The 21845-nt window shown below is 43.6% G+C and overlaps 7 protein-coding genes across 12 annotated transcripts in view; 2 read left to right on the top strand and 5 right to left on the bottom strand.

Moving 5' to 3' along the window:
• Positions 1-201: 201 nt before the first annotated feature.
• On the bottom strand, positions 202-3475 carry LOC117136845 (H(+)/Cl(-) exchange transporter 7). Its single transcript, XM_033297938.1, has 9 exons — positions 3157-3475; positions 2930-3034; positions 2649-2850; positions 1587-2558; positions 1358-1527; positions 920-1306; positions 703-861; positions 563-646; positions 202-498 (listed from the first exon to the last, which is right to left on the bottom strand). The coding sequence occupies exons 1-9, from the start codon at positions 3394-3396 to the stop codon at positions 376-378; spliced, it is 2442 nt and encodes an 813-aa protein (XP_033153829.1). The 5' UTR covers positions 3397-3475; the 3' UTR covers positions 202-375.
• A 145-nt stretch (positions 3476-3620) lies between these two features.
• On the bottom strand, positions 3621-5233 carry LOC117136425 (protein stand still). The gene is made up of 4 exons (XM_033297335.1): positions 4905-5233; positions 4556-4828; positions 4327-4407; positions 3621-4195 (listed from the first exon to the last, which is right to left on the bottom strand). Exons 1-4 carry the CDS (start codon positions 5097-5099, stop codon positions 3770-3772), a joined length of 975 nt encoding a protein of 324 aa, XP_033153226.1. The 5' UTR covers positions 5100-5233; the 3' UTR covers positions 3621-3769.
• A 599-nt stretch (positions 5234-5832) lies between these two features.
• LOC117138310 (adenylate kinase isoenzyme 6 homolog) lies at positions 5833-6635 on the top strand. Its single transcript, XM_033300318.1, has 3 exons — positions 5833-5993; positions 6062-6213; positions 6270-6635. The coding sequence occupies exons 1-3, from the start codon at positions 5948-5950 to the stop codon at positions 6597-6599; spliced, it is 528 nt and encodes a 175-aa protein (XP_033156209.1). The 5' UTR covers positions 5833-5947; the 3' UTR covers positions 6600-6635.
• Positions 6612-9496, bottom strand: LOC117138308 (probable cytochrome P450 301a1, mitochondrial). Its single transcript, XM_033300312.1, has 7 exons — positions 9059-9496; positions 8342-8492; positions 8080-8192; positions 7832-8025; positions 7570-7771; positions 7348-7513; positions 6612-7290 (listed from the first exon to the last, which is right to left on the bottom strand). Exons 1-7 carry the CDS (start codon positions 9322-9324, stop codon positions 6721-6723), a joined length of 1662 nt encoding a protein of 553 aa, XP_033156203.1. The 5' UTR covers positions 9325-9496; the 3' UTR covers positions 6612-6720.
• Positions 9497-10188: 692 nt separating this feature from the next.
• LOC117138309 overlaps positions 10189-21845 on the top strand; it is a 39352-nt gene continuing 27695 nt past the window's right edge. Inside the window, exons 1-4 of one of the 4 annotated variants that reach the window (XM_033300314.1) lie at positions 10191-10562; positions 11276-11519; positions 11591-11758; positions 11816-11984. In XM_033300314.1, coding sequence (XP_033156205.1) covers positions 11289-11519; positions 11591-11758; positions 11816-11965 — 549 coding nt within the window. In that variant the 5' untranslated portion in view covers positions 10191-10562; positions 11276-11288 and the 3' untranslated portion in view covers positions 11966-11984. Of the gene's footprint in view, positions 11520-11590; positions 11759-11815; positions 11985-21845 lie in introns of those variants that run through there. The other 3 variants (XM_033300313.1, XM_033300315.1, XM_033300317.1) reach the window with 3 other exon arrangements.
• Positions 11991-21845, bottom strand: part of LOC117138306 (neogenin) — a 34935-nt gene continuing 25080 nt past the window's right edge. The window contains exons 2-10 of one of the 3 annotated variants that reach the window (XM_033300309.1): positions 18300-19502; positions 17013-17673; positions 16335-16617; positions 16060-16269; positions 14665-15995; positions 14360-14607; positions 14119-14299; positions 13352-13485; positions 11991-13285 (exon numbers count right to left, since the gene is read on the bottom strand). In XM_033300309.1, coding sequence (XP_033156200.1) covers positions 13056-13285; positions 13352-13485; positions 14119-14299; positions 14360-14607; positions 14665-15995; positions 16060-16269; positions 16335-16617; positions 17013-17673; positions 18300-19502 — 4481 coding nt within the window. In that variant the 3' untranslated portion in view covers positions 11991-13055. The remainder of the gene's footprint in view (positions 13286-13351; positions 13486-14118; positions 14300-14359; positions 14608-14664; positions 15996-16059; positions 16270-16334; positions 16618-17012; positions 17674-18299; positions 19503-21845) is intronic. The other 2 variants (XM_033300310.1, XM_033300311.1) reach the window with 2 other exon arrangements.
• Positions 13515-14104, bottom strand: LOC117138311. The gene has a single exon (XM_033300319.1). The coding sequence runs from the start codon at positions 13986-13988 to the stop codon at positions 13590-13592; it is 399 nt and encodes a 132-aa protein (XP_033156210.1). The 5' UTR covers positions 13989-14104; the 3' UTR covers positions 13515-13589.

Genomic DNA, 21845 nt, shown 5'->3' with positions numbered 1-21845 from the left:
CCACAATTTAAGTCACGGATATTTTTAAAGATTTTGCACTAGAAACCGATCGAGACAGTTGTGCTAGTAACTAGGAACCAGAACACGTCTGTTTAGTGTTTTAAGATTTTATAAAACCAAGCTCTTTTACTTTATCATAAGTGTAACGTATTTTTAATACAAATCAAGCAAAACACCCACATACAAACCTTGTACAATTCCTTGTGAATACTATTGTTTATATTTTACGCGTTTAAGGTTATTAAGTTAAATTGTAAAAATGTATTGCGCAGATATTAAAACAAAAGTTTATCAAAAGTGAATGGAATTATTTGATTTGATTAGACCCACTTTTGGCATTCGATAAATTTTCGTAAAAGTGCATTGAATGCAAAGTTACTTGTAAATGAAATCCCTTCTCGTTATAATGCCAGCAATGCGATTCTCATTGTTGATGACCAGCAAATGACGCAATCCCAAAGCGCGGAAAATCTGAAAAATTCTAGGCACCGAATCGTGCTAAAAAACAATTTGATATTCAAACAGTGCTTGGGGAAATTTAAAAAAATTTAACATTACTCACCGGATTGACTCGAATAGGTGATGGATTCATAAACATGGACAAGTCCACAGTGTAATTGATTTTCTCATCTAGCTTGCGAACACTCTAAAATATGAAACTTGAAATATTTTCCCTAATAATTTTGTAATACTAATCAATACCTTGATTGATGGATAACGCGGATAGACGTCCCTGAATGTCTGAATTGAAGTTTCTGGCAGCCAGAATCGTTTGTTCTCCACATAAAGGGATTTGAGCAAAATAACAATCAGTTGCGAACGCAAGATGATGCCACAAACGCGACCCTCCGATCGACGATCCTGCAAGATTGGTAAAATACTAATAAAATGGAGTTATGTAAAATTTCTTTGATCCTACCCCGCGAACATCATCGACCACCGGAAATCCGTTGTGGTCGCACTTCTTGAGCATCTGGTATATGTAATGAGCGGAATCGTGGAGCTTGATGCAGACCACTGGTTTGCTCAGAATATCGCGAGCTTTCAGACCCTTGTATTGCGGCAATGGCTCCCATGTCAGCATGGGCACATGATTTACTTGGATCTGCGTATCGTAGATGCCCTCGTTGAAGTAGTCACCGACCCACTTGGCGCTGATAAGTGCAATGATAAGGGGAAAGAAGAAGGACGTCTCCACGCCAGTAGTTTCCATCAAAATAACTGACAAGCTAATGGTCATCCGAAGCACTCCACCCAAGTTAGCTGCAGCTCCAATTAGGGCATATTTACCCGGATGCAGGAACTCCTGAAAATCATGGTTTAGTTTATTGCAAGCGGTATGGCTGACATTGCTTACCGCCTGTGGGAATACATAGTAGGTAAGCATGGCCAAAAGACGACCCCATGCTGCGCCGACCAGAGCAGTTGGGATGAAGACACCCAAGGATACATTAAGACCAAACGTAGCGCAGGACAACACATAGTAAACAACTGTGAAAAGGGCTAGCGTCAGAATCTTATGGGATCCTAGGAAACAAAAACCAAAATGATTAAAACTATAGAAGCTTATTCTTAAAAAAAATCACCTGGAGGGTCGTGGAACAAGGATCTGACTGTAGCCTCTGGCGTTTGAAACCACAGGGCAGCCACGGCATTGTATTCGTTGTCCTCGCAGAAAAGCTGTACAGGATTGTTGGTCGGATCGTTGCCCAGTGGACGACAATCGTTGATAAAGTAGATCATCAGACAAGCCAAAGTTACGCCCATCATTGCCACTACAACAGCTTCGAGAACCTTTCCGATTTTCCACGGAATGAAGCGCTTCCGAAATTTATTGATTTTCGTATTAAGAGAGTTCCAGGCTGCTCCGAGTAATCCACCAGTTACTCCCAGAATCATAAAGATGGGCAGCTCAAAGTAGTCGAATTTCAAGGGCGTATCAAACTTGCCCAAGTTGAAGAGACCCGTGAATGTGAAATCGTTTAAGCCATGGTAAGCTGATAAAACGATGTTCAAGGTGAATACGCTGATAATGGAGGCCACCAAGGTGCGCCAAATAAGATTCTGGTTCCAGAAACTAGCCGCTTCCTCCAGTGAAAAAAGCATGCCTCCAATTGGAGCTCCAAAAGCAGCTGAAACTCCCGCGGCTCCGCCTCCAAGAACGAAATCTCTTTTCTCGTGATCATCCCGGAATGCCTTGAATATGCGGAAATCCTTTACAAACGTGGTGCTTTTGCCTTGCGATATTCCGGCGGCGACCACGGCTCCAGCATGTATCATTGGACCCTCTTTTCCTCCAGCCAAACCACCCACCACCGAGGTTATAACTCCGATGGCCTTCACAGCCAGCGTTTTAATCCTTACAATACGCGGTATCTTGACGCCGTTCAGGTAGCTCTTCACCTGTGGAATGCCACTGCCGGCGGTTATGGGCTCAATGTAGGTGACCATGGCTGCTCCAAAGGCCACGGGCACAATGCTGAAGAGGAGCCAGTAAAGGTAGGGAATGAGCAGATCTCTATCGGAAGCATCGCTTAGGGGCACATTTTCTTTAACAGCTGCAAGGAAAACATTTAGTATGCATTAATAAATTGTCATCACTTAATATTCCATGAAATAAATTTATCAAAAGGGAAACTAAAACATACAATTGTAAAGGTAGGTGTACTTTCGTCTCGAGAGCTCTTCGATGATAATATCTATGGTGCAAGCTATCAGTGCGGTGATAATGCCAATCTGTATAAAAATTATCCATCTTATGATATCCTTGCGCAGGGAGAATCGCTCTGTCAGCCTTTTACGCTGCTCATCCTGGAAGAGCGTGTTCTCGCATACTTCGTAGTCCAAGCTCTGTAAGTGGATAAGTTTTTGATAATCATATCGGCTCAAGGTGCACCCCATATGGGAACATATGTATGTATGTACGTACCTCGTAATTGGGCGTGGATGCAGCTGCTGTGCGGGATCTCAGGTGGAAAATGGGTTCGCTGTTGTCGATGTTCCTATTCGAGCTGCCTGCACTTCCATTAATTGGCTTAAAACAATGCGCATAAAGTAATTAAATTAATATAAGTGCCTAGAGATAAGCCCGCACAAAACCCGAAGCGGTGATTCATTCTAATTTAGTTTACATTAGTTACATTGATGGATACTCACAATATCGGGAGGCACTGAATTGTTGTCCATTATCAGCGGCTGATCATCATCCAATAAGTGGTTATTCCTCGAAAGTGTCATTCCTCTAGTTACAGCACTAGTGGAGGGCATTTCGCTTTGGTAGAGACCGAAATCCTGCACAGCTTTGGAAGTTGGACCTGCCTCCTTTTGTATTACGATTGGATCATCCTCAGCGCTTGATTCGCCATCGATGGAAATCAGTGCCTTCAAATCGCCCATTATTTAAAACAATAATAACACAAGTGACTGACAACAAACAATAAAAAGAAACAGCAACAGAACAAAAGCCGAATGAGAGTATGGTTACTCGTGGGCATTTAAGAAATACCAAAATCTCGATTATTCGGTATTTTATGAAGGGCTTTTTTTACAGGTAATCTCGAGAGCGAACCTTTAAAGATACTTTATTGAAATATATGTGGAAAGCGAAATATAACCGTTTTTTGTTATCAAATCAAAAACTTCTGTAGAGATTCTTTAATTTTACAAATATATTAAGGTCTTTAATCAATGCATGGTTTTTGAACGTTTTGGCATTTGGTTTGGATTCAGAATCTGGCGTGCAGTCTAGTTGGTTTTCTTATTGACCCTCTTACAGATTCGGCTCAAACTGAAAATTCGGATTCAGAAACTTGAACTTGGCTGCCTCCAAGAGCATGCGGTTGTGCTCGATGCGGTTGCGGCAGTGCAACTCCTGACCTATTTGGGCCATTGAGCGCTCCAGGCGCTGCAGTACATCCCGCTGAGGATGCTCCAAGAAGTGGGCCATGGATAGCGATTGTGAGAGGGCCTGGGAGCGTGAGTACTCCATGGACACGTCCTCCATCGATGAAGCCAGCGATCCACTGGATTTACTCTCGCCCTGCACTGGCGGAACCTGGCTCAAATCTATGGCAGCCGGCTGATCAGCCAGGAATGACGAACCACTACCCTGCTCAGGCTTGACGGGACGACCCAGAAGGGAGCCACTGGCAGGAGTTGAACCGCTAGGCAGTGTTTCCACCGAGATATTTGAGACCTGAAAAAAAACATGTTAATAGGATTCATTAAGTATATATAAATATGTCCAAAATTTGATAACCAAAATATGACCTACAAAATATAAATATACATTCAATGTATATTTATTTGCAAATAAAGGAAACTTACGTTCTGAATGACAACTCCCAAGTTCTTAGGGATATTTGGTAGATTAGCTTTGACTCCTTTATCTGAAGTGGAATCTTCGAGCTGGAAAGAAACAGAGATATCAGCTCACCAATACATGTCACAATACATTAAGCTAATTCGCTATCCGAACAGATACAGTATTCGATTCTAACGGTGAAAGGCAAGGTGAGAGATGTCGACATCTCGCTCCTGCCCACCCAAAACATACCTTGCGGGTAGCTCCCTCCTGTTCTTGCTTGTGGCGCTGGAAAACCGTTTTGATCTTCAGCTCGTGGCTTTCGTTTCCTGACGGAACATCAGCTTGCATGTCACCGAACACCCCGGTATCGCTCTGCGCAGCTGTACATGTGGCTGCAACCGCAACTGCAGCCTTCTTGCGCGACTTGGCAAAGCGTCGGTTTTTTATGATCCGATCACGGCGTTCCTCTAGAGCAGCCACCTTCATTTCATGGAGTTTGCCCAACAAGAAACTATGACGTCTCTGCGCCCGGGGATTGCCAAAATAAAACCACGTTAATAGCTTTCATTTACCCCTAGCCAATGGGTGGAATCCCTACCTTAATGTGCATGTGAAAGTTCCCGGTGGAGCGGACACTGCCGCGATAAATCCGATCCGGCGGACAGTAGCAGCACTTGACCGTAACATTGTCGCCCACCTGCTTCTCGATGCGATAAAGCTCCCCGTTCAGGATGTACGGCACATGTTTTTTCAGCTCCATCTTTTCTTCAAAACCGTCTAAGTTTACGGACATTTTTCAGTTTCATAAATGGAAATGAACCTGCTAGCTTTCGAGAACGAAGGCAATAGGAGGAATGTCAAAGCAGAGGAAGATACAGATTCTCTTCTCGCAGGAATAGGAACAAAAGGGAATGAAGGAGAAAACTAGGCAAAAGCAACGGTTCTTGACTAACCGAAGATAGACAAAAAGAATCGAAAATGGCCCCTGTGTACGTTTCATGTTGGCAACATTGTTAGTGTTAAAAAATTGGTCAGGAAGTGACTTTATAGTGACTTATAAATAATGGCATAATTAAGTCAATTACTTTTGTCCGTTGAACTGTATGCTAGAATGGGTCAAATAGGTATTATTCAAGTGTACGTTTCAAGTTGGCAACATTATTAGTGTTAAAAAATTGGTCACAAAGTGACTTTATAGTGACTTATAAATAATGGCATACTTAAGTCAATTACTTTTGTCCGTTGAACTGTATGCTAGAATGGGTCAAATAGGTATTATTAGGGAAATTAAACGAATTTATTATACGCCAATATAATTATAATATATTCCTATATTTTAATTGGTCTAAAGTATTAAATAAAATCTAATTTACATTATATTGTTGAGCAATTTTTAAAAGCCTTTTTGAAATAATTTAACTACATATGTAGTCATTTTGCGCCAAACAACGATAAAGAATACGCGAGCAAACAGTCTGGCAGCACTATTCTTGCTCTGAAACATGTTGGCAGCTTTACCAGGGGCACTAAAGAAACTAAGTTGACAGCTCCGGTTCTTAAATATAAACAACTTTGCCTCACGTGTTGAAATAAAAGTTATTTTTTCTGGTCCAATATATACGCAACTGATTAGTAAGCGCTATGTCGGAACCAGAGCCAGATGTCAAGCCCAACATACTAATAACCGGTGGGTATTACTGCTCCCCTCAAAAATTAATATGCTTATGTTTTACATAAAAACTAATGTATTTTTAGGAACTCCGGGAGCGGGGAAATCGTATTTATGCGAGCGTATAGCCTCCGAACTAAAGTTTGAGTGGCTGGACTGCTCAAAAATCGCCAAGGAGAACAATTTTATAGAGGAATATGACGAGGAGTACGATTGTCCCATTCTGGATGAAGAAAAGGTATAGATATTGTTCATTAACCTAATAAGCTTTATGTATATATGGTATTGTTTCAGCTGATGGATCACTTGGAGCCCCTGATGGCAAAGGGGGGCATCGTCGTCGAGTATCATGGCTGTGATTTCTTCCCAGAGCGCTGGTTTCAAGCCGTCTTCGTGGTCACCTGCCCCAATACAACGCTCTACGATCGTCTGAAGGAGCGCAACTACAACGAAAAGAAACTGACATCCAATATTCAGTGCGAGATCTTTGGAACCATTTTGGAAGAGGCCCGCGGTTCCTACAAATCAGATATAGTATTCGAACTTAAGGGCGAGACAAAGGCTGATGCCCATACAAGCTTGAAAACAGTTAAAAACTGGTATCGTATGTGGAAAAGAAAATAAAAGAGCGATTGGTAGTTTGTTATACTCGTTATCTTATGTATAAATGCTTAAACATTTGGGTGTGTAAAGTGCCTATTATTTACAACAGAGTGTATAAAATCGAAATACTAAAGTCTACAAACTAAACTCGTGTCATCTTAAAGCGCAGCGGTCCATCCGGCGCGTACATGAAAGTGACTGCGTAATCCAGTGGCTTGTGGTTGTACTCCAGTTTGTAGTTTCGTAGTAGCTTGGCCAGCAGTATTTGCATCTCCAGATCAGCGAATCGACGACCCAGACACATCCGGGCTCCATAGCCGTAAGGCAGCGAGGCGAACGGGTGAAGTTTGCCCGGAGTACCACCATGCTGTGGTTTCAACCATCTTTCGGGCCTGAAAGTGGCTGCATCCGTGACATACTCCTCCATATTACCCGTGACAATAGTCGGAAAGACCGCCTGCACTCCCTTGGGCACCTGGTAGCCACAGATGACACTGTCCTCCATGAGAGTTCGTCCGTTTCCAATCACCGTGCTGTACATGCGGAACACCTCCTTGATGAAGCCCTTCAGGTGGTGCATCTGATCAAGCAGCGGAATTGTGAGTGGTTTGTTTGGATCCGGAAGCAGCCGCTTTAATTCCTCGTGAACCTTTTGCTGCTCCACTGGACGTGTAGCCAGTTGGTACAACATGGAACAAACAGCCATGGATATCTGTAACATACATATCAATTAGAATTTTTAAGTTCTTTTCAATTTATCATATCATACCGTATCTATTCCGACGAGTATCAAATCGAGCGCCATAATGGTGGCTATTTTTTCGTCCTTCTGCGAAAGGATGACCTTCTCCACCAGCGAGGGCTCGCCGGCACGTAGACTGGGATCTTGGGTCTTTAGTCTTTCGGTGGCACTCTGAATGTACTTCATGCAGACACTGCGAGACCATAGAAATTATTTTTTATAGAACAAATGCTTTTATAATGTCTTTACCCCACAAAAAAGTTCATGTTCTTCACATAGCGCGTCCACAGAGGCGTGGGAAAGTATCTCCAATAAGGAGCTTTCAGTTCCAAAGTGGCCACGTTGCGAAGGGCATACTTGGCGGCGTCAATGATTTGCTGGGGCTCCGAATCCGGTTTCAGATTTGATTCAAGGCAGCCCAAACGAGTGTCCAGAGCCACGCGTCCAATGCCTGATGATTAAACATTGTGAGTTATCTTGTATTTTAATAATATTTACGAGGAATACTTACATTCCAGGGACCATTTGTGAATCTCATTGTCGAAATCCTCGGGGAGCTCTTGGTTTTCATCCAACAAGTTTTCGCAGCGCACCAGGAAGTCCTCGGTGATGACCTCCAGCGGCTGTAGATACCGGCGAATGGTGGACAACTGCAGCACCGGCTTCTGGACACGCGAACGGAACTCCCGCCAAGGCTCTCCGTGCCTGAATTAAGGCAGAATAAATTAGAAGCTCTACAAATTAGGCGATTCCACCTACACTCCGACTACGCCGCCCAGATCCCCAAAGAAATCCTTGCGCACCACACTCTTGTACTTGACCAAACTGGGCATCGAGGGACGGAACGGGGTGGGTCCCTCGCTTCGATAGCACTGGAAATTCATAAAATTGCTATAGCTTAATATCCGACAACTGCGGGCAATTTGTACGGTGCCATAAATTTGTGTAATGGCTTGGTGCCTTCGTGGTTCGTTGGTCATGCGGAAAGTCCCAAGCCAAGCTGGCGTGTCTTAAAGCTTACCTTTTCAATTTCATCGGCATCGTAGATGAACAAAAGATCGGGCCGTCCTATAAGACCTCCAAAACGCACAATTCTGCCATAACGATCGTGCAGCAGCGATGATATTTTGGCCACATCGGAGATGGTGTATTGACCAATTATTGGCATCAGTCTATGGAATAGTCAAGGTTAAACAAACTCTCTACGACAATGAAAGATGCATTGACTTTTTCCAATGGCGCAAAAATATGATTAGTGAGCAAAATTCGTCAGCATGCAGCAAAATTTCACACGTTATTAGGGCGACCTTGAATTTAGCGCTAATTGAACGCTAATTAACTGGATGACGTGCCATCGAACGGATTGTAACTTAAGGTTTGGGATTGGACAGGTGTAAATTGATGGAATTCCACACGCACATTTAACAAGAATCGTTAGAAAAACCAAAGTCCCACATAAATATTTAGTTAGCATACATCATTTTTACGAGGTGGGCTAAAAACTAGACGAGGTTGGTTGCGTGTTTTTTGCACAAAATCCAAGTAAATAAACGAACATCATCATCATGGCTAATTCAATAAGTGTTGAACAAGCTGGCCAAGTTAATTGGGTCAAGTGAAACGGAGAGTGTTTGGTTTTATTGCAATTGCAGTTAGCTTGGAGAAAGCGAGCGAGTTTGTGTCTTAAGTCTTTCGTTTTTCGGATGATGGTTTTTGCTTTGGTTTGGTTTTCGGTTACCTCCATGTATTGCCCAGAATGGGGATGGGCTTGGGTCCGGGAATCTGATTGTACGGCAGAGCGTTTTGCCACTCGGAAGTGGAGTGTATTCGCGGTGCACTGGCCTCCTCCGAATCCGCCAGATGTGGACAAGTGGCCACGCCCGTGGAGCTTTCGCGGCACTGCGCTCGCCTGGAACCTGCTCCACCGATCCTCGGCACACATTGTCGAAGATTGGGGCCACAGGAGACTGTGGAACGCCATGCTTTCAGCGACAGATTGTTCATTACTCGTCCAAGCCGATTTAAATTCAAATCAGATTTCACTGGTCGTAAGCCTCGATTTCCAATTGTCTTCTTCTTGACGTTGACACACTGATCTCGGCGGGGAAACGAAACTGGCTTCTAGCGGGAACCGCAATCAAGTTCCACACTCAACGGCTGCCTGGCGCAAACTACTGGCGGCTCAAGCTCCGCCGCTCGAACCAAGCTACGTTTGGAAGGTCTTCAGCTGACTCTCTTGGCAGTTTTTAAAAGAGAAAGTGCTCTTTACAATTCGGCGGTTTGTTTTAAAAACTGTTGAAATGTAAACAATTGTTTCGTACATATTTTCTGTAGATGATGTTCTGAACATTCTAAACGCAATTACCGTATCTTATTGTTTCAAGTTATTTCTTTTCTTGTTGGTCAGTCATTAAAAAATAGTGTAGTATGTGCCTATGCAATATTAAGAACAATTAAATAAAATAGCATATTAACATATGGCAGCACTTTGTTGCTATGTTTATGTTTATGTTTATGCACGCAGTAAGGCCCAGGGCGGATGTAACATGATCGCCCACTTGAAGGCCACAAAGTATAAGTGCATGGTCAGCATTCCCACGCCGACCAAATGCATATTACATACGTACATACATAGCTCGCTCTCCCGATAAGCCTAGATATATAAGATATACATAAGAACGCCGCTCCGCCGGCAGCGCTGCTACGCGGATTAGCCTAAGTCCAAATATATTCAAAACTGACAAATCAGACACTCTGTAGACGTTGAGCTGGCAGAACCATTTCTGCCTACTCTAAAATCAAAAGAAGAAATTGAATAAATATAAGTCAGTCCGACGGCTGCATTCAACTTAAAACGGACTTGTGTTCTTATTTGGAGTTCATCATTACAATAGATCATTTAAATATCCTTTTATCCTCTTGATGTTTATCATACGCCAAAGTTACAAAATTATTGCATGCTATATATGTATTTGTTTATGACATAAAAATCGCTGTGAACGGCAGTCCACTTATTGAAAAAAGTTTGTTCGCATTATTGTACTCCAGAGGTGTCCAATTTCCTGACCCGCGGGTTAAGGAGTTTCCCTCCCGTCGCTCAGTGTATACTACGGATTTGGCAGGCGTGTGCGGATGAGCACATGCGAACGAAATTCAAATCAGTCGTTGTTCAGCCGCCAACGAAGCAAGCCTTCGCTGTGCAACGTATATTTTTATGTAGTCAATTAATCCATATACTGATGGTTAATTTAAAAGAAACATTAATTTTATATGTAAAGTGTGTTTGCATAAGATAGCTAAGCCGCAACAAGCAATACGTATAGTTATACTCGGAACAAATGCAGAAATATTCCGGAAAAACTACAGAAGCCTTCCGATGGAAATGTTAAGGAATACCTGCTTTGGAAAACATTTCTTTTCAGGAAATGCCCTTAAATCCGTTTATCTGAAATGTTTCTATTGCAAATTATTGCAAAATAACTATTCATATGATTCATAACGCCTAGAAAAATGTAATTGAAAAATTCCTACTTATCTATGAAAACAAAAATTGTGAAAGAATATTTCCATTTCGACTTTTGGAAAACTCAATAGTTAAGCTGGAAAACAGCTATAGCTAGCTAAATTTTCTGCGCCCATATTTTTTGAACACTAAACTTACTTTGTTCAAATTATCAGATTAGACTTGGAATAGCAAAGCCAGATGGAACATTTAAGATAAGCCCAAAAGTATGCAGCAATCTCAATATGAAACGCTTGAAATCAAAATAATATATATACGTTGAAAAGTTAAATTTTTTTGAGTGGAAAATCAACCAATGCTCATTATTAATCACTGATTATTATAACATTATTTGAAAGCAAAATACCAAATCATTGAGCTATAGCTAATGATTAGCAATTATTGATAAACATTTGATTGGTACCAAAAAATATATGTTTTCGCCACACATAGTCTTTTTGCAGTAATGGTGGAACTTGTATCTAGCAGATTGATTCTAGTAAGCGCTGCCATTTTATGCAGCTTAAGTTCAAGAAGCGAATGCCGGTCAAAGTCCCGATTTATCAACGTGCAGTGCGAATCCTACAATGAGTCGTATGCAGCTTTTGAGAAATGTAAACTCAATTTACTTGGAAGAGGTCGTGTGGGAGCCGACGTGTATCTGAAGCTGTTTCAAACGCCCATAGACAACTGTTGGGTGAGTTAATATTTTATCAAACTATATCCTATTTTCACTTTCCTTTGAAATGTACTTAAAAATTTCTCCAGATTAATTGGTCCATGTACCGCCGCTACAATGGATTTCGTCCGTTTCTGTACAATATCAGCACCGATCTCTGCCAGCTTTTGGGTAACCCGAATGCCCTATCGTTTCAAGGACTCGTTATGAATGCCATTAAGACGGGCTCGAATTTAAATCACTCGTGTCCGTATAACGTAAGTTGAAAATACACAAATCGCAGTAAAGATCACTTATTTTGTACAACCATATAGCACGACATTATTATGGATAACATGGAATTTTCAGATGATTTCCTTAAGACTTTGCCGCTACCGCAAGGTATCTATAAAATACAACTTCGTTTTGCCACTTACAAAGTTTGGAGGGTACAGGTGACCGTGTTCATAGAGAGAAAAGAATAAAATTAATAAGCAACCAAAACGAGACTTCTTTTCACATATTCTTTATATATTTAGCAATTTTCTTTTGATTACAAAGTTTACGTTCAATACAATAAAAATTTCACAATTCGTAAATGCATTTCGTGTGCATTTGCGTTGTTTGAAATGTTTTGCTGAGTTTAATGAGATTGTTGTGCAAAGCAATGTTGAATACAGTGTTTTTGGTGAACAACGCATAAAAACAGTAAACTTTCTTGGCAATAAAAACTTTGAACACATCAAAATCTTTTAAAAAAGTTTAATTACTCCTTATGTGGTAAAACAGACAATGCAATGCCACCATTTTATAATAGTTTTGTTTAAATCGTAAATGCTTTGCTGGCTTAGTCTAGACCTTGACTTTATATAGCTTAAGTAGTTTTGTTGGATTGGCGGCAAATCATTGAATGGCACGTATCAAACTCATGCGTATGAATGGACAAACAAATTAGAAGAACACTTTAGGGGACAAGTCTAGATAGAATGATTTTGATTGTTTGATTGTGTTATAATAGCATAAAAGTACGTTCTTAGGGTCTTTACTAGTATGAAACTTAGCTAGGATGCTTCTTGCATATGAATATAGAATGGCATATGTATGTAGACTTAGACTATCCGCACTCGGTTGCGGATTAAATTAAGATGATGCAGATTGATAAATATGAAATGTCGTGTGACGGTTTAGAGACAGAACCGATCCTGCACAATAGACGCTGCTGTTCGCCTAATTTCTTACTCTGCTTTCTGTCCCCGTTTTTACACTCTTCTTATCAGATAACTAACTATGCCTAATTTATATTTATAGTTATGAATGTGTGTATCTAGACTTAAAAATGTATATGGCGGCGTCGTTCGTATTTACAATTTTTTTCGGTCATTAATATATCGCACATTTGATTAACTTAAGCTAAACGGACCTCGCTGGAGGGGAACACAATTCAAGTCGGTTCACTGCATTTCACAAATTCGAGTTAAATCAATAAAATAAAACAGAAACTAAAAAACAAGTAACATCCACTGTTTGACGACTAATACTTTCAGCCAGCCGGACATTATTAAGGCGGCTTCAGTGTTAACACTCGAACTCGTTGGCCGTGATTGCGCTCAGATCCTTCATGAGGCCCTCCAGATTGGCCATTTCTTGGTTTAGCTCCTCGGTAGATGTGCTGGGGGCAAGTCTTTGAATCTCATCGGTTGAGTGCACTACCGAGCCACCGCCCTGCAGGCGATTGGGCGTGGCAGCCGAGAAAGATGGTTTCTTGTAGGGCGATTGATTTTGTGGACGTATTGTGACGGCGGGAGCTGTAGAGCAAAGTTTGCGATTAGTTAGTCTGATTTTGGTCTGATTGGGCTGTTCTAAATACTCACTATGCTTGGTAACTGGGGTGGCTCCGCCAGTGGGTGGTGGACCCGGCACACTGAAGCTCTTTAGAGGATGGCCACGCTTAGAACTTTCAATGGTGGACACACAGCCATTGCCTGCAGCTGCATTTCCCGCGTTGCTGTAACGTATAAAGAGAAAAGCATACAATTTAATTGGAGAATTTATATTTATTCAAAACTTTTTAATGCTACAAAAACCAAGACTGTCCTAAACAACAATGGGTCATTGTGGATTCCTTTTGTTCACCGACCGACTGCTGTGGCCCAGAAAGCGTAGCTTCCGCGATTGCTGAATCTGCTGCGCCAACCGGGCCAACCGAATGTACGGCTGTCGATCGGAGATGCACATCACGTTCCACGTGTAGATGGCCAGCTCGGTGATGGTGGCCGCGGTGCGCATGCTGTAGACGCCCTTGTACTGATGGTTAACCAGGATCTTGTCCAAGCGAAATTTGTTCATAAAATTGAGGAACGGCGATGGTGAGGCCATTAGAAGGAGCTGCTGCTCGACACGCCGTGGCAGCGTTTGGTTGTCAAGCTTGATAACCTTGCTCGACGGTCCGTGCACCAAGTTGACCTCCACAGTGGGATCGATCCGTCCCCAACGAGTCCTCGGGCACATTCTTTTTCGCAGCGTAAATTAAAAACTAGGGGATTTTTTTGGAATTTCTATCTCCGAAATTTGTGTGCACTTGCCAATTTGAGAGCCGAAAGCTAAAATATCCTACTAAAGCACCGCACACTGTACTCACCAGAAGTTGGCATCGTAGCCGCCATAAGGATGCTCTGGGGTCTGAGCCATCGAGTTGCTTTGCGGTTGGGTGAGACTCTGCTGGGAGAGGCCAGCCTCCATGGTCATGTGGGAACGATTTTGGTGGCTGTACTGGGTGCGCGGGTACTGAGGTCGCTCCATCGTTCCGTTCATTGATGTGGCTGTTGAAGAAATGTGTCTTTAAAATTCAGTTATCTTACAACGAGGTTGCTGCCACTCACTCATATATCCTGGCACATAGGATCGCTTGTCCAGAGAATTGGTCACATGACCGGGCACTGGCGTCTCCACCTCGTATTCACTGTGCACCACTGATCGTGGCAGGGTGAGGGCACCACTGCTCGAGGCTCCATCGCTGCAGACGGGTGTCACTGTATGCAAGCCCTTATCTATGTTTTTGAGCTCCATTTGATCGTGGTGTATCCATAGATCTGGTGGCTTGGGCACGCCAACATTGTTCTTTTGATAGCTGCAAGTGCATAAAGTTTAGAAAAGGTTTTTGAAGATATTGTTTAGAGAGACCCACCTCTTCTTAGTATGTTCTGGCGAAGATTGTGGCTTACGTCGGCAGAGCAATAGGACGCCCAAGAGCACCACAAGCAACACTACAGCTGTAGCTGCTATAATTATGTAAAGCAGCTTCTCGTTGTCGATTCCCTTGGCTATGGTGTCGGGCTCCTGCATGGTAACGGCTGCACTTGTGGTGTATGATACGAGAGCCGAGAAAGGAGCATTATTAGCCCCCTTGGTAGTTCTAGCCTGAACTTTAAAGTAGTACGTGGTGTAAGGTTTCAGATTCGGAAGCATGAGCATAGTTTCCTCGCCGGCAAATGCTTCGACTGACCAGTCGCGATCTCTTTTCGTGGTGTCGGTGGTGTAGTAAATATTGTATCCGGTAATCTGACCAAGAGTATGTTTCGGAGGTATCCACTGGACGATCACAGTGGGCGGATTCATCTCATCCAAGCGCACAGTAACCTCTCGAGGCGGGGTGACAGGAACATTCTGATATGTACTATTCAACACAGACATCGACCAGGAGGACTCCCTTCGTCCTTTGACCACCTTAACAGCAAACTCATACTGCGTATTGGGTCGCAGGTCATTAATCATGCAGTTGAGATCCGTGGTGTTGTGGTAGCGATAGCGATTGGATCCCGTGATGCCATAGCTAACCGTATAGTGGCGATTATCTGTTACATGCTGATTTTTGTTCAGCATCGTGTCAATCCAGTAGACCACAATCGAGGAACTGGACATGGTGATGGCTCGCAGACCCACCGGAACCTCAAGTGGAGTTGGTGCGTCCACGGGCTCCTCGTCGCGTGTCTTAATGTTGTCGTATATAGGCGGACCGTCACCTTTAACATTTCGAGCCCTTAGCGAGACCACATAATCCATATTCGACTCTAGATTCTTGAGTATATGATAGCGCTCAGTCTCCTTTAGCTCGATGGTGTTCTCATCGGGAATGCCACGGCCCCAGCCCAGCACGTAGTTGCGTATCTTGATTTCCGGATGCTGTGGGGGACCCCAATGCAGGGCAATGTTGTTGGCTCCAGGATGAATGCTAATCCAAATTGGTTTGCCCGGAACTTGAGTCTCGTCCAGATCGTTTTCCAGAGTGTTAGCACGATTCCATTCCGTGAAGGGTCCGGAACCGTTCACTGTCATTGCAGCGATCTTTACCTGGTACTCGGCATTCCGGTCCAAGTTGCTCAACTCAAAGTAACGAATATTGGCAGGAGTACTCTTCACCTGCGGTGCATCCTTGAACTTGCGATAGCGAATTTTGTAGCCCGTAATCTGGCCGTTGCGATCTTCCTCTGCAGGCGGCTCCCAGTGGACGGTAATTGACTGGTTTGAAAATAAATTATATACGTTAAATGGGTTGGGACTTTATATTTGGTTATCTACTTACGCTGGAGCTGGTCACCTCAAGAGTAACATTATTAGGGGGTTCCGACGGCGTGGAGGAAAACGTCTTAACACGTATCTCCGCTGAGGAGTCCCCCATTCCGTTACGATTAAAAGGCACTACTGAAATCACGTAATCCGTGTGGGGACGCAACTCGGTAAGAACTGCTTCTAAAGCAGTACTATCGTGATATAAATCGGCACCGCTGTCGTTCTGTAAGACAGAATAGATCGGGCTGAGCTTTATGTTTATAGTATTTGGTGTCTTTTGTATCTCACCTCGGAATAGTACACTCGATACTTGAGTATCTCTCCATTGGTCACCGTGGGCTCTTCCCATTTGACGTAGATCTCTTTGTGACTGCGTGCAAAGCCTTCAAAGTTGCGCGGCGGACCTGCAATGTTCACCTCCGGTTGGGTACTAACTTCTAGGGGAGCAGAAGATGCACCGCTGCCGAAATTGGTATTGGCCTCCACTCGGAACTGATAGGTTCTGCCGGGCAGCAGCGATTGAATATTGACCTGCTGGTCGTCATGGGACTTGGTAACCATTTTTTGTTCCCTAAAAGGGTTTGATACATAAAGTTTATTAGATATTTTCTAAATAGATATTATTAAATTGTTTTGTATTCTCTGTTGCTTCTAGCCTTTTTCATAAATGTTAAGTAAAAAAACATGACTTAAATGTTGTTCTTTTTCGGAAAGCTACATATTTCTGAAAAGAATTCCGATTTCACACTCAAACACCTTGCTTAAGGGCGGTGAGGAAATGGCCACAGGATGGAATCCAGACAGAAAGTTAGATTGAATCGAAAGCAAAATCATTTCCGCTTCGCTGAGGAGATGAAGTCGTTAGGCGATGGGCTAACTATGCAAACGGGGTTAATCTTTGCTAATTGCTGGCTAATGGAGCGGATGGCAATTATGCGGGTAATGCGATGATTTCCCGCCACTCACCTCTCGCTGTTGTTCATCTTGTAGTAGACCGTGTAGTAGACCACATCGCCGGCGTTTTGGAGTGGTTCCACCCAGCTGAGGGTCACGAATCGGGACTTCACTATCTGCGCCACCAGATCGCGCGGCTGGCTGGGCAATCGGGCCTGGAGTCCGCTGTCCAACGGCTTGCCACCTGGATGCGGAACACTCGGATCCTGTTCGGGGGAGTCTGGGGAAGCAGGGGATTGTTTTTGCTGTTGGGATTTCTTGCTCTTGGCCTGCTGCCAGGAGTCCAGTATTTTATGTGCGTCCTCGCCCTGTTTGTAGGCCTCCAGGAGAGCCTCCTTAGCTGGATCGTCCTCGTCATAGTCGTCGTCATCGTCCTCGTAACTCTTCGATTGGTTCTCCAGCGGCAAAGCACTACCCGCGTTCAGGATATTGAATCTGCGGTCGTTGAGCGGTTGCTCAAATTTGGGAAGCTTTCCGGATGGGATCCTTAGTCGTGTCGTACCGGCGTCACTGTCGTCTAGGTCATCGTCCTCGTCCGGAAAGGGAAAACTCCCGCCGGACTTGGTTCGCAGCTGCTCACCCGAATTGAAGGGTTTGCGACGCTTGGTCAGATTGTCAAAGGTCTGGAGGGATTTGGTGGAGTGGCCTTGGGATTTTCGTTTTTTGATTTTCACTTTGGGAGTGGGATTGGTTGGTGGTTGGATGGTTGTGATTGGGGTGATATTAAATGGAAATGAGGCGTGGAAAAAGGAAATAAAAGAACAAACGAAATAAACAATAAGTTAATAAATTATATTCGAAATTAATAAAATTCATTTCATGTGGTTAAATATTGATAATGTTTACTGAAATCTCTCTTGTGTGCTCAATCAATAATTTATTCACATCACTTAAGCCGATTGTTTAAACCTATTTAAATTATGTGTGCATTAAAACTGCTGAATGGTAAACAAGATTAATACTTTCCGAACATAAAGTACAAGACTTAATTAATAACTGTTACAATTGTTAAGCACACACAAAAGAGATTTCCATATTTTAAGATCAAATAATCCGAGTAATTTAATTTCTCACTATACAAACAATACACACATAGAAGCATAGGAAATTATTTTACAAAAGCAGGATGAATGAAAGGATATTTGTACAACAAAGTGAGACGGGGGAGTTGGGGTTTTCGGCTTTGAATTTCGTTGGGTCAATTTACAGGCCTTCAAGAGGCGCCAATTGTTTAAGCTGCACAAATACTGGACACCGAGCTAGTTCTACTTTGGTTACATCTCCAGATAGTCCACTCACCTCCTTGCGGGACAACCCGCAGACGAGCTGCAGCATGGACACTGCCGGCGGCATTGGTGCCCACGCACTGGAACATCCCAGCATCGGAGTTGAGGAGTCCGAGGATCTTCAGATTGTGACCATCCACCAGTTGCATGTAGTCGTTGGGCGTTATGAGATCTCCGTTCTTAAGCCACCTAATGACGGGTTTTGGCTTGCCCCAGATATCGCACTTCAATTCCGGTTCGTCCTTCTCGTGGGCAGTCGTATCCTTGGGCGCCTTGATGAACTTGGGTGGTTCCTGTACCTGCACCGTGGCCTGAGCATCAAGCGAATCTACCGTATTGCTGGCCCTGCACTGGTAGTTCCCTGAATCAATGTCCTCGGCACTGGAGATCTGCAGCGAACCCGTTCCAACGATGGAGAAGCGTGAGTCCAGGTCGTTAAAATCCAGATCCATGCCATTTCGCAGCCACTTAATCTGCGGCTTTGGCACTCCATTGGCCACACAGTCCAGGGTGACGGTGTCGCCCTCCCTCACGGTTTTGGGCGAAGGTCCCACAAGGAACGATGGAGCCACTGAGTTATCGGCACCCGGGTCACTGGGTTTCTTGATGTTCAGGTTCGTTTTGCTGCTTAGCCGGGAGGAACTGCCCGAAGTCACGTTGCACTGATAGGATCCGCGATCCGATGGACCCACTTCGTCGATCTCCAGCGCTCCGTTGGGCAGCACCACCATGCGCAACTTGTCCACGGGCAATGGCAGGTCATCCTTGAGCCACTGCACCGAGTGCTTAACGCCCTCCTGCCAGTTGGCTTCGCCCAGCATGCAACGGAAGTAGGCCGTCTGACCTGGCAGCAGGTAGGTTTCCAGGAAGTCCTGATTCAGATCTGGCTGTCGGACAATGGCCACCAGTGCGGGTCGACTGAGTATACTGCCCACGCCCTCGGCAGTCAACAGGCACTGGTAGGCTCCCGTCAGTCCACGGTTCTCCTCAACGGAGCTGATGTACAGTGATCCATTCTTCAGCTGAGTGCGGAACGTATCACCCACGATGACCAGGTCCTGCCCATCAGGTCCTCGCCACCGGATGCTCACTGAGCTGGGCGAGCTAACCTTGCTCTTGCCTCCGCGTCCCGTGGATGCAGTGCCCGCACACTGGAGCAGCACCGAGTGGCCCTCGGGCACTACGGCATCCTGGGGCTCCAAGGTGAACGAAAGCGCTGCAAAAAAAATGCACAAAGTGGTTGATATTAATGCACTGCAAGAAATATAAATGCTAAATATATAATATAAAAGGCATAAATGAATTCTTTTAAATAATTTATGGGAATTTTTATTTTAGATACGCTTTATTAATAGATAGTATTTTATATATATTAACTGAGAAAGATTAAACATATGTATTCTTGGTACACTTGGGAATTCAAATTACTTTATCCAAGATGGAGAAAATCACAAATTGGAATATGCAGTCCTAGAACTGTTATATATATTTCTTACAATCTTACACAATTCCTTATGGTTCTAGAATACTTTGGTTATTGTGATTTTTTCCGAGTGGGGTTGGCACAGTCGAATGGGTGGTTTGCGCTGCGGCTCAAGTCGGACGCCCCCAGTTTACCGGAGTGTGCCTCCACTCGAGGAACGGCAGCTTCTGCAATCTGTCAACTTGTAAACATGGCTGAATAATTGAGGCTACAAAGGCCAACTCTCTCTCGAAGGCATTCAGTGGCAAAGGCAGGGGCAGAGTCGGAGGAAATTGCAAAGGGGTCGCCGAAGGCACGCAAATATTTGCATTTCCACTTTGCCTGGGCTCGACGGGATGCAGGGCCAACTGAATGAACCGGGACACCGGTGGATGCAAGGGTGGCGGCAGGACCTGCCAATGAATAACCCAACATTCCTGAAAGAAAAATCGGGAAATGCAAGGGGCTCGTTGCATGATATCCTCAAAGGCTTAGATGCCGAGGATAAAGGTGATACAGACAATCTGCAAGAGCTGAGACTTTTAGCCATTAAAAGCTTAGGAGTATTAGCCAAAAACTGGCAATACCAAATCATATTAATTTGTTTTTTTTTTATTGATAATTTTTAGCACATCTTTTCGAGCTGTGTAAATATACGTCTTTAATCTTTATTCAAGATAAATCTTACATCAATGTTAAAAGCCTAGGCAGACATTTTCAGAGTCATCACTGGACGAAATAAATTATATATAAACGAGAAGAACAACCTTAATTAGACATCGGGTTTCGACGTTGAGAAGCGTGAGTTAAATGCCGCTGGAATGATGACTTAATTTACGAGATTTATTCAGCTGTACAAGCTGAAAACGCTTGCGTCATGAATTACACATTACATTTCATTGCAATTCAGCGTGCGATGAGTCAGGCAGGACATCTGCACTTATGATCCAGACTGCACCTGCTGCTCCTGACTGCTGGACTGTTTTCCCTGCGGCTCGGAATCACATTTCCATAGTCCCGCTGACCGCTCGTGAACTTAGCCGCTTTTGGCCAGGAATTTCACAGAAGTATGCCTGCCATTTATTCGCTCTGTTTCCGCCCAATTCCTGCCTGCAATGCTGAGCCAAAGTTGAAGCAAAGTTATGTGGGTTTCGGCTTTCATATTAACTCGACTCAACTCTATTAGGGTAAACTACTTAACGACCCTGGTGCTGCCTCTTCTGCACTCCACTCCAATCCTCTGCTGCTCTGCTCACCGCGTGAGTGTTCCTTGTATTTCACATTTTATTCGAGTATTTCAGACTCAACGTGTGGCTTTTATGGTTATTGCTTTTGGGGTCTTGGCCTGATGGAGCAGAACCTCAACTCTTTTTTATTTACTTGCACATTTCACTTGATGAAATTCTCTTTTTCCCCCGTCTGCCCTTCGAATTGCCAGCTTTTGTTTATGGCCAGCTTTTAGGAGCTGTTAAGACAAACATGCAGGCATAAAGACAAGAAATGGATGCGTAATTGATCTGTATAATTTACTGTATATACCCTGTATTATATACCCCTTTTAACCCCTGTCAACTGTCAAGGTGAACTGAGCTGCATGAAATCTTGAATTCGAGTGAATTCACTTACAGACAGCTGCAGTTCAACTGCTACCTGCACTTTTCAACCCTTTTGTTCTGACTTTTTTTTTCCTTTAATGCAACTCAATTTTGAGGAACAGACTCGCATTTTTGGACACAGGGTTGCAATAAATTTCAGAAATTTTAAAGCTTATTAAACAATTATAAATAGGGGAGGAGAATGTGTAGTTCTAAATCAAATGGAGACATCTAGCTACTATTCGATTTTTATGGCTTCTTCGCAGCAGCAGGGAGCTGAATCCAATTAAAAACTTTATTGCTCGAATTGATTTTTATTGTACGCCTCTTTGGCAGCAGATAAATGGAGAAAGGGAGATACAATTTCGAAAGTCAGAGGGGAGAAGAGGCTATCGCTGCTCCCAAAAAAATTGTGTCAATTGGTTTTATTTCCCTGTTTTTTATTGCCGACTTTCCATACATTTTTCCATTTCTCGTTATCTATTGGACGCTTTTAATTATG

Source organism: Drosophila mauritiana, chromosome 2R (assembly GCF_004382145.1).
Source record: "Drosophila mauritiana strain mau12 chromosome 2R, ASM438214v1, whole genome shotgun sequence".
NCBI classification, from domain to species: Eukaryota; Metazoa; Arthropoda; class Insecta; order Diptera; family Drosophilidae; genus Drosophila; species Drosophila mauritiana.
Note: the sequence above shows the minus strand (reverse complement) of the source record. Positions and strands in the feature narration are given on the sequence as shown.